General features: G+C 55.2%; 2 protein-coding genes across 5 annotated transcripts; one reads left to right on the top strand and one right to left on the bottom strand.

The window, feature by feature from the left end:
- The first annotated feature begins 669 nt into the window (after positions 1-669).
- On the top strand, positions 670-9481 carry CUEDC2 (CUE domain containing 2). Of its 3 annotated transcripts, none has more exons than XM_012439559.3 (9): positions 670-806; positions 7535-7621; positions 7942-8085; positions 8175-8236; positions 8337-8470; positions 8555-8737; positions 8874-8935; positions 9016-9076; positions 9158-9481. In XM_012439559.3, exons 2-9 carry the CDS (start codon positions 7548-7550, stop codon positions 9302-9304), a joined length of 867 nt encoding a protein of 288 aa, XP_012294982.1. In that variant the 5' UTR covers positions 670-806; positions 7535-7547; the 3' UTR covers positions 9305-9481. The 3 variants fall into 3 exon arrangements, with proteins under 3 accessions (XP_012294982.1, XP_012294983.1, XP_012294984.1); XM_012439560.2 differs by having other exon boundaries at positions 7538-7621; XM_012439561.3 differs by lacking the exon at positions 670-806 and adding an exon at positions 4712-6750.
- A 112-nt stretch (positions 9482-9593) lies between these two features.
- On the bottom strand, positions 9594-12996 carry FBXL15 (F-box and leucine rich repeat protein 15). 2 transcript variants are annotated; one of them, XM_012439557.3, is made up of 5 exons: positions 11800-12996; positions 11575-11705; positions 11248-11401; positions 10455-10960; positions 9594-9923 (listed from the first exon to the last, which is right to left on the bottom strand). In XM_012439557.3, the coding sequence occupies exons 2-5, from the start codon at positions 11613-11615 to the stop codon at positions 9734-9736; spliced, it is 891 nt and encodes a 296-aa protein (XP_012294980.1). In that variant the 5' UTR covers positions 11616-11705; positions 11800-12996; the 3' UTR covers positions 9594-9733. The 2 variants fall into 2 exon arrangements, with proteins under 2 accessions (XP_012294980.1, XP_021528661.1); XM_021672986.2 differs by having other exon boundaries at positions 11575-12996.
- Between the last annotated feature and the right edge of the window lie 830 nt (positions 12997-13826).

Below are 13826 nucleotides of genomic sequence, written 5' to 3' on the forward strand. Positions count from 1 at the left end.
GAAGACCCTGACCTGTAGCCCACCCCAATCTGGGGGGAGACATTGTTGTTAAGGGAATGCAAAAGGAACAGACAAGGTGGGGAAGTCAGCACCTAAGAGATCAGCCTGGGCCACGTGGTAAAAACCCCGTTTCTTAAAAAAAATAAAAATAAAAAATAAAAATTAGGCGTGCTGGCGCACACTTGTGGTCCCAGTTACTCCGGAGACTGAGGTGGGAGAATCACTTGAACCCAGGAGGTCGAGGCTGCAATGAGCCATATTCGCTTGTGAATCTGCACTCCAGCCTGGGGCTGTAACAGTAAGAAAAAAAAGAAAAGACAGAAAAGAAAAGAAAGAAAGAGAAGAAAGGAAGGAAAGGAAAAGAAAGACGGAAAGAAGAAAGGAGGAAAGAAAGAAAAAGAAAGAAAAGAAAGAAGAGAAAAGAAGGAAAAAGAGAGGAAAAGAAAGAAAGAGAAAGAGAGAGAGAGAAAGACAAAGATTTCAGGTCTCTAGTGGATAAGAAGGAACAAGGCGGGGATGCAGTCCTACCCACTTCGACTCCACCCACTCGCGAGACTTTCACGCCTTACTCCTCCCTACACGCTGCAAAACTGGCCGCCGCGGGATCCCGTCCATAGCCCTGGGACGTTTGAGAATTAGAGCGGAATCCCCGCCCTGTTGTGGGCAATTTGCCCTTCTCAAAAATGGCCGCCGCTGCGCCTCTGGATGGGAACCGCTCTGGGCCCCGCTTTTGATCTCGTTGGTGGGGCTGGGGGATGAGAGCTGCACCGCGCGGGACAAGTCGCCGGCGGCGCCCGACGGAGCAGGTGATTTCCCCTCCTGCCCCCGGCCCAGGGCTAGGAGAGTCGCGGAGAGCTCTGACCCAGGGTACCCGTCCTGTGTGTTCCCCCACGGTACCCCCTAGGGGCCCGCCGGACCCCCATCTCTGATTCTCGCCGTGGCCTGTATCAAGGCACTTCCAGTTTCCTCAGGCCTCCCTCGTCATGTGTCCTCCAAGGCCACAGCCGCATCCCCATGCTCTCGGGCCCACTCTTCTGGACGCTTACGGGTGTTCCGCTAGCGGGTTTAGGGAGCTGCGGCTTCAGGGGTCGGCCATCATCGTGGTCCCACTTCCTGTGCTCGCCCTCTCTGTTTGTGCTCCCGCCTGACTTTGGATGCAGGGATCCCTTGTTCCCCTCAATGCCCTTGGTGCCTCTAAGGTCTGACTTGGGAATCAGGGGACAGTGATATCCTCTGGAGCCTGTGTTATGGGTGCAGAGCCTCAGGAACCGGGCTTCACAGGGGCTGGGAGAAGCAGTGAAGACCTCCATGGTAGACCCCTTGCTGCCTGCCTCAGAAGTTCGCTAGGACTCCTTTTACGCTGGCTCCCAGGATTCCTCCTCCCATATGGCCTGCTTTCCCTCCACTTTAAGCACCTCCCCACCCCAAGGGAGCAACATAGTACTTCTTACCCCAGTCTCACTTAAATTTGTCCACAGGGTCTCTATCTAGCATCTGGAGGGTCCAGGCCTGTGCTGCTCTTGGGAAGCTCCCAGGCCAGCTGGGAGCAGTGAGGATAGGGCAGTTAGGGTTGGCTGCAGAAAGGAAGTGAGTCTTGCAGAATGAGATTTGGAGAGACAGAGGGAAAGTTACTCTGAGCTGGGAGAATGGTGTGAGCAAAGATTTTGAAGTAGGCAATATGGCCAGCCAGGCAGGAGAGGAGATTCAGAATATAGGATGGGGCCACACAGTTTGCATCACGAGAGGTGATGTAGTGTGGTGGTTAACAGTGAGGATTCTTGGGTCGGGCGCGGTGGCTCACGCCTGTAATCCCAGCACTTTGGGAGGCCGAGGCGGGTGGATCACGAGGTCAAGAGAGCGCGTGCCTGTAATCCCAGCTACTCAGGAGGCTGAGGCAGGAGAATTGCTTGAACTCAGGAGGCAGAGGTTGCGGTGAGCTGAGATCATGCCATTGCACTCCAGTCTGGGCAACAAAAGTGAAACTCCATCTCAAAACAAACAAACAAACTGGGCTTTCCTGGCACAGTGGCTCACAAGTGTAATCCCAGCACTTTGGGAGGCTGAGGCAGGCAGATCACCTGAGGTCAGGAGTTTGAGACCAGCCTGGCCAAATGGTGAAACCCTGTCTCTACTAAAAATACAAAAATTAGCCGGGTGTGGTGGCTGGTGCCTATAATCCCAGGTATTTGGGAGGCTGAGGCAGGAGAATTGCTTGAACCTCTCAGGTTCACACCATTGCACTCCAGCCTGGGCGACAAGAGGGCAATTCCATCTCAAAAAAAAAAAAAAGAAAAAGAAACTGGGCTTTCATGCAGCAGCCATGGGCCTTTGTCCCAGCAGAGGCTGCCAGGCAACTGAGCCCCAGGATTCAAGGGTGATGTAACCCAGGGTCGAGGTAGGTCCCTGGAGGAGGTTCTCCCCTTGAGGGAGCTGCATAATGGGATCTAGTATGCCTGAGCTGAGCCATTCTGCTCTTCCCCAGGGTCCATGGTGAGGGCTCTGGAGCAGGGGGTATGCATCCCCCTGGTAGGCTGGGGCTTCTCAGTCCTGCTTTCCAAAGTGACCCCTGTGCTATGAGCAACTCTGTTACCACTCAAGGGACCAGGCAACCGTGAGCATAGATGGTAGCTCCATCCCAACCCACTTCTAAGTCTTGATATCCTCCCTTCCTCAGAGTAGCCCCTAGAATAGATACTGACCTAGGTAACCTAGATTTAAAGCTGACTACCGCAGTCAAGCCAGGTGACTCTAGGCAAGTCATTAAACACACTCAACTTCCATTTCTTCATCTGTAAATTGGGGGCGTAACTGTTTATTGAGTGCCCACTTCATGAGACATGCTGAGTATACATTGGTGAATGTCAGCCCGGTGTGTAGTCCCTGCCTCATGAGACAACTGGAAGAAACATTAAACATTGTCCAAATAATAATTATGGCTGTGAAAGGTGCTGCTAGTCAGAAAACATGTAGCCTGTTTAGAGAGCGTAATATGGCAGGGACCATACCAGTTCTAGAAAGTCAGGGGTGGTGTCCCTTGAGGAAGGGAATTATTTTTTGAGACATAGTCTTGCTGTATTGCCCAGGCAGGAGTGCAGTGGGATGATCTCGGCTCATTGCAACCTTCGCCTCCCAAATTCAAGCGATTCTTCTGCCTCAGCCCCCCAGTAACTGGGATTACAGGCACATGCCACCATGCCTGGCTAATTTTTGTATTTTTAGTAGAGACAGGGTTTTGCCATGTGCGAAATGGACTCTCTGTTGTTGTTGGTTTTTTTTTTTTTTTTTTGAGAGCGAAACTCTGTCTCAAAAAAAATAATATATATATATATATTTTTTTCTCTACAAAAAGAAAGATGGGGTCTTGCTATGTTGCCCAGGCTGGTCTTAAACTCCTGAGCACAACCTACCTGCCTCAGCCTTCCAAATTGCTGGAATTATAGGCGTGAGGCACCGTGCCCAGCCAAGGAAGGGAATTTTATTTTATTTTGGACAGTTTCACTCTGTCACCCAGGCCGGAGTGCAATGGCGTGATCTCAGCTTACTGCAACCTCCACCTCCCAGGTTCCAGCGATTCTCCTGCCTCAACAGCTGCAACTACAGGCACGTGCCACCACGCCCAGCTAATTTTTTGTATTTTAGTAGAGATGGGGTTTCACCATGTTGGCCAGGATAGTCTTGATCACCTGACCTCGTGATCCACCTGCCTCAGCCTCCCAAAGTCCTGGGATTATAGCCAGCCACTATGCCTGGCCAGGAAGGGAATTTTAAAATGAGACCCAAAGGATCAGAGAGAGTGACAGTAAGTGAAGGGGTGGACGCAGAAGGGTGCCCCGGCAGAGGAAACAGTTTGTGAGGCCCTAGCACTTAGAAAAATGCTCACACTGGGTAGGTACTCAATACATATTTGTTGACATGTTACATTCCCATCTACATGCTTTTCACTTCCAAAAGTCTGTTTGGGTGTCAGGAGCATGTGGGTGTTAATGAATGGCTCCAGACCTGTAGGTCCAAATGCCAGCTCATTGTTTCACTCAGATGATAGGGTAGAAGGCTCACAGGGCACACTACCTTGCCATGAAAGAGCTTGAGTATTGGCAAACTGAAAGAAAGCCAGGGTAGGGCAGGGTGTGGTGTCACGCCTATAATCCCAGCACTTTAGGAGCCCTAGGTGGGGCGGATCTTCTGAGGTCAGGAGACCCGCCTGGCCAACATGGTCTCTACTAGAAATATGAAAATTAGCTGGGCATGGTGGCACATGCCTGTAATCCCAGCTACTCAGGAGGCTGAGGCAGGAGAATCACTTGAACCCAGGAGGCACAGATTGCAGTGAGCTGAGATTGCTCCACTGCACTCCAGCCGGGGTGACAGGGTGAGTCTGTCTCAAAAAAAAAGGAAGCCAAGGTAGAGGGAGGGAAGTGATCCAGCAAGGTGTAGTGCATGGTGAAGCTGGAGAGAGATATAGATAGGGTAAAGCCTGCAATGGAAAGCCATGAAAAGATTCTGGACTTCCCTGAAGGGTGGTGGGAAGGCACTGATAGTTTTTTTTGTTTTTTTTTTTGAGATGGAATTTCGCTCTTGTTGCCCAGGCTAGAGTGTATATGGCGCGATCTCAGTTCACTGCAACCTCTGCCTCCCAGGTTTAAGTGATTCTCCTGCCTCAGCTGGGATTACAGGCATGTGCCACCATGCCCGGCTACTTTTTGTATTCTTAGTAGAGACAGGCTTTCTCCATATTGGCCAGGCTTGTCTCGAACTCCAGGCCTCAGGTGATCCGTGTGCCTCAGCTTCCCAAGGTGCTAGGATTACAGGCGTGAGCCACTGATAGATTTTAAGCAGAAGATGATGTGACTTTTGTAACGATCACACAGCTGTGGTGTGGAGAATAGGTTGTTGGGGGAAAGATGGAGTGTGGAGAAGGGTTAAGAAGATCTTGCAGGAAAGAGATGGAGAAGAGTGAGAGTAGAGATGGAGAGAAGTAGATGTGGCAAGAGATAATGATTAGGGCTTGGCAACTGACTGGATGAAGGAAAGAAAGGGGTAGGATGGTGTCAAGGATAATTCACAGATTTGTGGCAGGAACAGCCAGTTGCCTGGACATGGATTTTTCTGAGGATGACCTTGGAGGAGTAAAACACTTGAGAGAATGTCAGTTTGGGACATGCTAAGCATGAGATGCCTGTAAAACATCCATGTGGCGGTGTTAGGGAGGTAGATGTCCAAGTTTATAGCTCAGAGGAGACTGGACTAGAGGACTGGACATTTGGGACTTGATGACATGGTGTTGATACATAAAGACGTGGGTGGGCCCAGATGAGATTGAGAGAAAACAAGCGCTGCAGTGAGGAGGAGCGGGAGCCTTGTACGTGAGGAACTCCCACATTTAGAGGGCGACAGAGAAGAGGACAGAGAAAGGGCCTTCGAAGAAATGGCCAGAGAGGTAGAAGGATGCTAGGAGAGAATGATGTCTCAGAAACCAAAGTTGGTGCTGCTGAAAGGGCAAATAAAGGTGAAACCATGAGAAATTGCCCCCTCTTTTTTTGTAGATCAAAACTAGACAAAAGGGCTGGGTGTGGTGGTTCACACCTGTAATCCCAGCACTTTGGTGAGGCTGAGGTGGATGGATCACGAGGTTAGGAGTTCAAGATGAGCCTGGCCAAGATGGTGAAACCCCGTCTCTACTAAAAATACAAAAACTAGCCGGGCGTGGCAGCAGGCACTTGTAATCCCAGCTACTTTGGAGGCTGAGGCAGAGGTTGCAGTGAGCTGAGATTGCGCCACTGCACTGCAGCGTGGGCAACACAGTGAGACTCCGTCTCAAAAAAAAAAAAAAAAAAGACAAAATTGGCAAGCTCATATGGTTCAACTTAATTAGACCAAAACCTGGAAATTGTGGTCTAAGAAATTTTGGGGCCGGGCACAGTGACTCATGCCTGTAATCCCAGGACTTTGGGAGGCCAACGTGGGTAGATCGCTTTGAACCCAGGAGTTTGAGACCAGCCTGGGTCTCGAACCTGGAGCTCGAAACATGACAAAACCACGTCTCTACTAAAAATACAACAACAACAAAAAAAACTAGCAGGGCATGGTGGTGCGGGTCTGTATTCCCAACTACTCCAGAAGCTAAGGTAGAAGGATGGCTTGAGCTGGGGAGATGGAGGTTGCAGTGAGCTCATATCATGCCACTGCATTCCAGCCTGGGTGGCAGAGCCAGACCCTGTCTCAAAAAAAAAAAAAAAAACTTTTGGTGGAGATAATTGGAGCAGAAGCCAGACTTGAGATAGGGAGAAGTGGATAGAATTCCGGTAAGAAGGGAGTAGAACTGATGGACCTGGTGGTTGACTGGGTGCAGCAGGTAGGGGTGAAAGAGGGCAAAATCAAGAGTATGCTCCCAAACAGACCTTTGGGAGTCAAAAGTATGTAGATGGGGATGGAACGTCAACAAGTATGTATTGAGCACCTACCTAGTGTGGGCACTTTTCTAGGTGCAAGGGCATGAACAAGACAGAGTGTCCCCCTCCTCCCCCCTTGCTTTGGAGCTTCCATTTTATGGGGGCAGACAGACAATAGGCAAATAAGCACAAAATAATGCTAATGGTAGTAAGTGCTATGTAGGGTTAGGGGCATAGAGAAGACTTCTTTGCTGTAGGTTAGTCAGGGAAGGGCTCTCTGACAAGGTAACATTTGAGTGGAGCCCTGAGGAGTGACTGGACAAGCCATGGATGTCTGCAGGACACAAAATGCCTGACCTGGGTAGGTGCACAATACATACTTGTTGACGTTCCATCCCCATCTACATTATTTTGACTCCCAAAAGTCTGTTTGGGAGTCAGGAGCATGTGGGTAGAGACAGGAGGAAGCTCAGCAAGTCTGAGGGACAGCAAGGTGGTGCAGGAGCGAGCCAGCCAGGAAGGACTGGGGAGGCTGGTGAGCTAGGAAAGAGCCGGAGCTGCTCCGCAGGCCTTGGGGAGGAGGATGGAAAGTGCTCTGCAGATAGCCCCAGGCTGCAGGAAGGGCAGGGACTGGGGAGAGGGGAGAATCCATAAAAGGCTTCCCCTTCTATCTGGGCCCCAGAGCCAGAAAAGCCCCTTTGTGCAGAGGGTGGGTGGGCTGTTCTGGGTGGCGGAAGGGCTGTGCTTGGTCAAGAGGCTGCTCCTTGAGGGGCTGGACAATGGGGTCCCTTGTGGTTGGAGGCTAAGGGGCCCCCTCAATTACGGGATTCCTGAGCCAGGAGGCATGTGACCTCAAGACCTTGCCAGCTGGGGCTGCTGCTAGGGAATGGGGTAGGGGGATGGGGAGAGGTGGGGGGCACTCCTCTAGAGGCTGTCTCGAGAGACAGTACCCTGTCCTGTCTCAGGCTGGAGGAGGTAAGAGATGGGCGGGGGAGGGGGCATGGTTCTGCTTGGGAGAACAGAGAGGGCAGCATCAACAGATGGTTCCACAGCAGGCCAGGAGGGAGGAGCTGCTGCCCCCAGGTCCAGTGGGTGAGTGCAGATGGAAGAGGGCCTGGCCATCCTGTCTGTCTGTGTCCCTTCAGAAGAGGAGAGAGCATGGAGCTGGAGAGGATCGTCAGTGCAGCCCTCTTTGCCTTTGTCCAGACGCACCTCCCGGAGGCCGACCTCAGGTAGACAGCTCCCCCAGAAGGTTCACGTTAGTGCCAGAGCTGGAGCTGCCGGGCAGTACTATGAGTCCTGGCTGATGAAAAGATGGCGGGAGGGCTGATTACGATTTGCTGAGAGGCCTTTCCACTCATCCTGTCCCTGTTACCTTTGTTGGGCAGATGGGAAACCATAACTCTGAGGGAGGGGGTTATACTTTTTGGCCTCAAGGATTAAGGTCTAGCTCATGAACCCCATAAAGCTGAAGGCTGGAGTTTCAGGACAGGTGGAGATGCTGGAGGTATCCAGTGTCCTACCCAGGGCTTGTCCTGTCCCCTTCCTGCAGTGGTTTGGATGAGGTCATCTTCTCCTATGTGCTCGGGGTCCTGGAGGACCTGGGCCCCTCAGGCCCATCAGAGGAGAACTTCGATATGGAGGCCTTCACTGAGATGATGGAGGCCTATGTGCCTGGCTTTGCCCATATCCCCAGGTAGGTTCCGGCTGGGGCCAGAGGAGGAAGGGGCTGGCTGATTATGGGGTGGGCAGAGTTGTCTTCTCTCACCACCCTTATGTTTTCAGGGGCACAATAGGGGACATGATGCAGAAGCTCTCAGGGCAGCTGAGCGATGCCAGGAACAAAGGTGAGTCTGGGGCTGTAGGCACCTGGGTGATTCATAACCCCTCCCAATTCCCTACTCCCCAGAGCGCTGGCAAACCTGATGCTCTCTCTGCCTCTTAAAGAGAACCTGCAACCGCAGAGCTCTGGTGTCCAAGGTCAAGTGCCCATCTCCCCAGAGCCTCTGCAGCGGCCGGAAATGCTCAAAGAAGAGACCAGGTCTTCTACTGCTGCTGCTGCTGAGGACACCCAAGACGAGGTACTAGTAGAGGAGGGTAGCAGTGAGGGACCCAGGGAGCTGGAAAGGGGGAGTATTGCCTTTTGTTAATGTTTGTATCCTTAGGCAACTGGTGCTGAGGAGGAGCTTCTGCCAGGGGTGGATGTACTCCTGGAGGTGTTCCCTACCTGTTCAGTGGAGCAGGCCCAGTGGGTGCTGGCCAAAGCTCGGGGGGACTTGGAGGAAGCTGTGCAGATGCTGGTAGAGGGGAAGGAAGAGGGGCCTGCAGCCTGGGATGGCTCCAACCAGGTATCTTCTCCCAGCACCCCCCACCATGTAGCCTCGGCTACATTCCACCTCGGTGTTAAGCCCCGACCCCTACCTATCCCCGTCTGTTTCCCCTGCTGGTGCCCTTGGGCCTAGACCAGGCCTCCCCTCTCTGCAGGACCTGCCTAGACGCCTCAGAGGCCCCCAAAAGGATGAGCTAAAGTCCTTCATCCTGCAGAAGTGAGTCTGGGCTGGGCTGGGCTGGGCCCTAGAGGGTCTTCCCAGGGTGACAGGAGCTTCATCCAGCCAGTTTTTGGCAGGTACATGATGGTGGATAGTGCAGAGGATCAGAAGATTCACCGGCCCATGGCTCCCAAGGAGGTGAGAGTTGGGGTTGCTGGGATGTGGAATGGGTGGGACTGGCTCCTGGCTTCTGCCACTCACTGCCTGATTGCCTGACAGGCCCCCAAGAAGCTGATCCGATACATCGACAACCAGATAGTCAGCACCAAAGGGGAGCGATTCAAAGATGTGCGGAACCCTGAGGCCGAGGAGATGAAGGCCACGTACATCAACCTCAAGCCAGCCAGAAAGTACCGTTTCCATTGAGGCACTCGCCGGACTCTGCCTGAGCCTTCTAGGCTCAGATCCCAGAGGGATGCAGGAGCCCTACAGCCCTACACAGGGGCCCCCTAACTCCTGTCCCCATTCTCTACTTCTTTGCTCCATAGTGTTAACCTACTCTCAGAGCTGCCTCCATGGGCTCAGTAAAGGTGGCCCAAGGAAGGTGTGAGTGCATTCTGGTCATTTCTGCCTCAGGACTGGGACACTAGGCCTGTCTGACCTTCCCTCCCAAACCTTGAATCCTCTATCTTCAACAGGGCAGCACCAGGCAAAAGGGGGTAAAAAGCTCTTTATTTGAAGCTCCAGGGTGGGGCAGGTCACTGGCCTCTCACCAGAGGTCCCCACAGTTCAGTTTCCCTACCGCTCAGTGTCAGGCCCCAGCCACACAGTCCAGCTGTGCTCCGATTGACAGGGTCAGACCTGCAGGTTGACAAAAGGTGCGAAGCCCGCCATATCCTGCAGCAGCACCAGGGCCTGGTGCAGCGGCGGCTCCACGTCGATGTCCACGCCGCGTTTCCGCAAGCGGCTCAGGCTGGACTCGGCCACATGGTGGCAGTGCCGCACTCGCAGCGAGCGCAGCGCCGGGCAATACTCGGCCAATGTCCTGAAGGAGGAGCAGGGTGAGGCTAGCGAGGCCACCACACCCTTGGTGGGGTAGGGTAGGGGCCCGGGCTCACTCAGCCTCGGACTAGCTCCGGCAAAATCCCGGTCTCCGTCCAGCTCGAGGCAGGGGCATACTTTTTTCGTCCCTACACAAGGGAGGCGCGTGGATTGGCTTCAAGGGAGGCAGAGACTTCCTGTCTCATTTAAAGGGGGAACCTGCCCCTCAGCTCCGCCTAGGATTGCAAGGTTTCCCCCTCGTTGAAGAAAAGCCAGAAGTCGACTTTCTGTGTGAAATCTCCCAATGTGTAAATACTGGTTCAAAAAAGTTTTTAAACTATGGACTCTCTGGCCTAACGGGGTCTGGAAGGCAATCCTAGAGGCTTTTTCTGTTCAGAATGGGGGTTCTGTGGTTTGCAGGAAGATTCAGAACCCTCAGTCCGTCCTTTTAACAACTACAGCCCGCTCCATACCTTCAGAGGCTAAGTAAGTGACTGCCTTCCTCCCACCCTACCGCCCCACCAGGCCCAGGCACCTGACACCGTCGCTTCCGACGCGGAGGCAGCCGGTGAGGTCAAGGTGCTGGAGTTCTGGGCAGTTCCGAGCCAACTCTTGAACCGCGGCGTCCCCCACGTTGGCGTTGACGGCCAGCGAGAGGCTGCGAAGGCCAGCGCCGCGTCTCTGCGCTAGGTACACGATGGCCTCGTCCTTGAGCTGGCGGCAGGCGGTGAGGTCCAGCTCCTCCAGGGCCGGGCAGCGGTCGGCGAGGCCGCGCAGCGCCAGCCCGTCCACCCAGTCACAGTGCGCCAGCGACAGGCGCTGCAGGCGTGGGCAGCCCTCGGCCAGCGCCCCAAGCGCCCGGCGACTCAGTTGCCCGCAGCCGGCCAGCGCCACACTCCGCAGCTGCGGGTTCCGCGCCAGCACCGGCACCAGATCCTCGTCTGACAGCCATTCGTGACATGGCGCCAGCGCCAGCTCCTGCAGCCCCTCGGCTTCCCGCAGCAGCCGGGCCAATGCGGCCCGTGGGATCTGCGGACCCACCTGCGGGCGGGGAGGCACCCTAACTCTCAGCCCGTCCCGCACTCCTCAGCCGCCTATGCGCCCCAGAGTTCTTTCCTGGCAGCTGCCTGTTCTCCCAGGAGAGACCCCCACATTCCCTGAGTCGCTACCCAATATTTGCCCTTTGGGAGTACTCCCTGCTGCGTGGATCCCTTCCCGGGCAGCTCCGGCGGCCTAAGGGGGTCAGGAAGGGCATACAGTGGGGCTGGGGGCTGGCCTAGAGGCGGGGCGGAACCCAGGCAGGGGCGGAGCTTCAACTCCCGGCTCACCTGCGCGGCGTCGAAGCGACGCAGCCCAGCCAGGTGAAGCTGTACCAGTGCCCGGAAGGCCCGGCTAACGCGCTGCAGCCGGAGCAGCTGGCGCAGCGGTACACGGTTCAGGACGTGAGGAAGCAGCACGTCTTCCCAGGGCAGGTCCAGGAGCCTGCGAGTAAAGGGGCGTTGGCACTGGCGTCCCGGGGTCACTATTACCTGCGAGTCCGCCTTCGTTATGCCCCTACGCCCAAGCTCCCAAGAGCGGCCCCCAGCCCCAGCCCCGGCTCGGCTCCCCTCCCTCAGATTCCTCTTCCCTCTTTCGGTCCCTCCGGTGCTCGGTACCTGACGGCTCCGGGCTCTTGCTCCCCTCCGGACGGCTCCATCGGTGGCTCCTTCGGCTGTCTATTGCGCGTGCGCAGTAAGCTTTCCTCGCTTTGGCCTTGCAGTGGCCGCGCCAAACCCGCCTCCTTGGCCTGTAGAGACAGACCGATTCAATCGAGTGCCGTCTCACCGAGGATCCGATCTGAAAGCTTTTCGGATGGACCCCGAAACGGAGGCGGAACAGACCGGTGGTGTAACATTAGACCTCGCCTTCTCGGCTACAGGGCTTCAGGCCCGAAGCTGGAGAATGCGGTGGGCATCAGAGACTGACTGGCTTCTGTCGTCCTCTTGGGCCAGTAGCCGCCTCTGAGCGAAGTGGTGACGGGAGGAGGAGCAGGCAAGGCCAAAGGCGGAGGGGGCGGAGCCAGGACTCCTAGGTTACCGGCCTCGCCTCTGCCCTCTAGTCGCGTTTAGCGACTTTGAAAAATGGGGAGAAACTATCCAGGCTCTTACTGTCTGCCACGTAGCAGGTGTTCAATAAGTAATTGTTGAAATAATGAATGAATGGGCGAGGCTATAATTTTTCCTTCATCAAGTAAACCTGCTCAAACTTCCCATTCCTGGTTAATTGTGAAGAGCTATCCAGTCTCTTCCACTTCGGAACAGTTTGGGCTGCGTTTCCGCCGCGGGAGAGAGACGTAGGGGGCGCGAAGAAGGACTATTATTTCCAACTGGGTCCTTTTCATTTCCTCCAAAGGTCCAGAGTCCTGAGAAGAATGAGAGCTCAGCTCAGCTCGCCAGGGGTTGTGCTTCTTGGCTGGACTTGGGTTTAGTTGTAGGGTCTGGTTTAGTTGTAGGGCGGACCCTGGGGCAGTGACGCCCCAGACCTCTGGACTCAGCTTCTGGGCTGCCTCTCACCGCGTCCCCACGTCTGTCCCAGGATCCGCTACGGGAACCCCAAGAGTAGTGCCTTCCCCCATCATCCACGGGATGGGTGTGGGGGAATGTGAAGGATGCGAGGGCCACTGCACCGCTGACGGTCTGGCGCTCCTTCGGTGCAACCGATTCAGTGGTTCATCACAACGAAAACTGCTTCTCATCTGTTATTTCGTCAGGGCTTCGGGCACCTCTGAAAGGTGGACAGGTCTATGTTATCACTCCATTTTAAAGATGGGGAAACAGAGGCCCTGGAAAGGAAACGCCTTGTCCAGAATCCAGCCAGACGGGAATAGAATCCAGACATCTGGTTTTCCCAGAATTCCACGTTCCCCCACCCCGCAAGGCAGCGAGAAGGAAGAAGCTAGCAGGGGGGAAGGACCAGAAAGGGGTCAAGTTAGGTGAGGGCTTGCTACCTCTTCCTCAGCCTGCTTGGGGAGGGGATAGCTGGGAGGACAGACTCCTGCAAAGACAGAGCCACGTGAGAGCACGCATCACCTCCGGCCGCGCGCCTCGTCCCCCTCCCCTCTTTGTTCGCACCTCTGCGCCTGCGCAGTTCGACAAATCTGGCGCTGTCCCCTTCAGCACCACGCGGAGTCCGCGCCGCCCCTCCCCGCGGTGAGCCCCGCGCGCCCCCGCCTCTCACGTCCTCGCGCCCCCTGACTGCCCTAACAGACCCCTTCTTCCTTCCGAGGTCACCATCTGCCCGCCCTGGCCCTCCCAAGGAGAGTAGTTGCCATAGTAACTCCAGCGGCGCTTTCTTAAAATAGCAGGGCCCCCTTCTACCCTGGCCAAGGGCACAAGGGTTGCCTGTCCCTCACGTATTCCAGTCCCGAGGTCATCCTGTCTAACCTCTTACACCTGGGCAGGCGTGACGACACCTAACTCAGGCAGCAAGGAAGTTCTTCCTGAAGTCTGATTTAACATTCCTCTGCTGCATCCTGGAAGGGTGATTAGGGTTGGGTCTCCTGGGTCCGAGACTCAAAACCTCTGGCGGGTTCAAGACGGTGTTCCCTAGATCTCCTTTCCATAGTTGATGGTCTCCTGGATTTAGGGGGCGGGTCCAGTCTACACCCATACCGTGTGCTTGGCGCGGCCGCGTGCTCGTGGGGGCGGGAGCGCGTGTGGCATGTAACAGGTCATGTGGCAGCCTCCTAGGGACACGCGTGGGGTCCGGGGCGGGACACGCGTGTGCAGCTGGGCCTTACGTGTGGCTCGAGGGGCGGTGGGCGAGAGAGACGTGGACACAAGTGGGGTGGGGCACGTGAGGGTCTGGGGAATAGAACCAAGGGTTTCATGCGTCCTCCTCCTGGTCTGGGGCGGGTCTTAGGTTGGCG

This window comes from Aotus nancymaae, unplaced genomic scaffold (assembly GCF_030222135.1).
Source record: "Aotus nancymaae isolate 86718 unplaced genomic scaffold, 86718_ANA_hifiasm-v0.15.2.pri h1tg000010l, whole genome shotgun sequence".
Classification (NCBI taxonomy): domain Eukaryota; kingdom Metazoa; phylum Chordata; class Mammalia; order Primates; family Aotidae; genus Aotus; species Aotus nancymaae.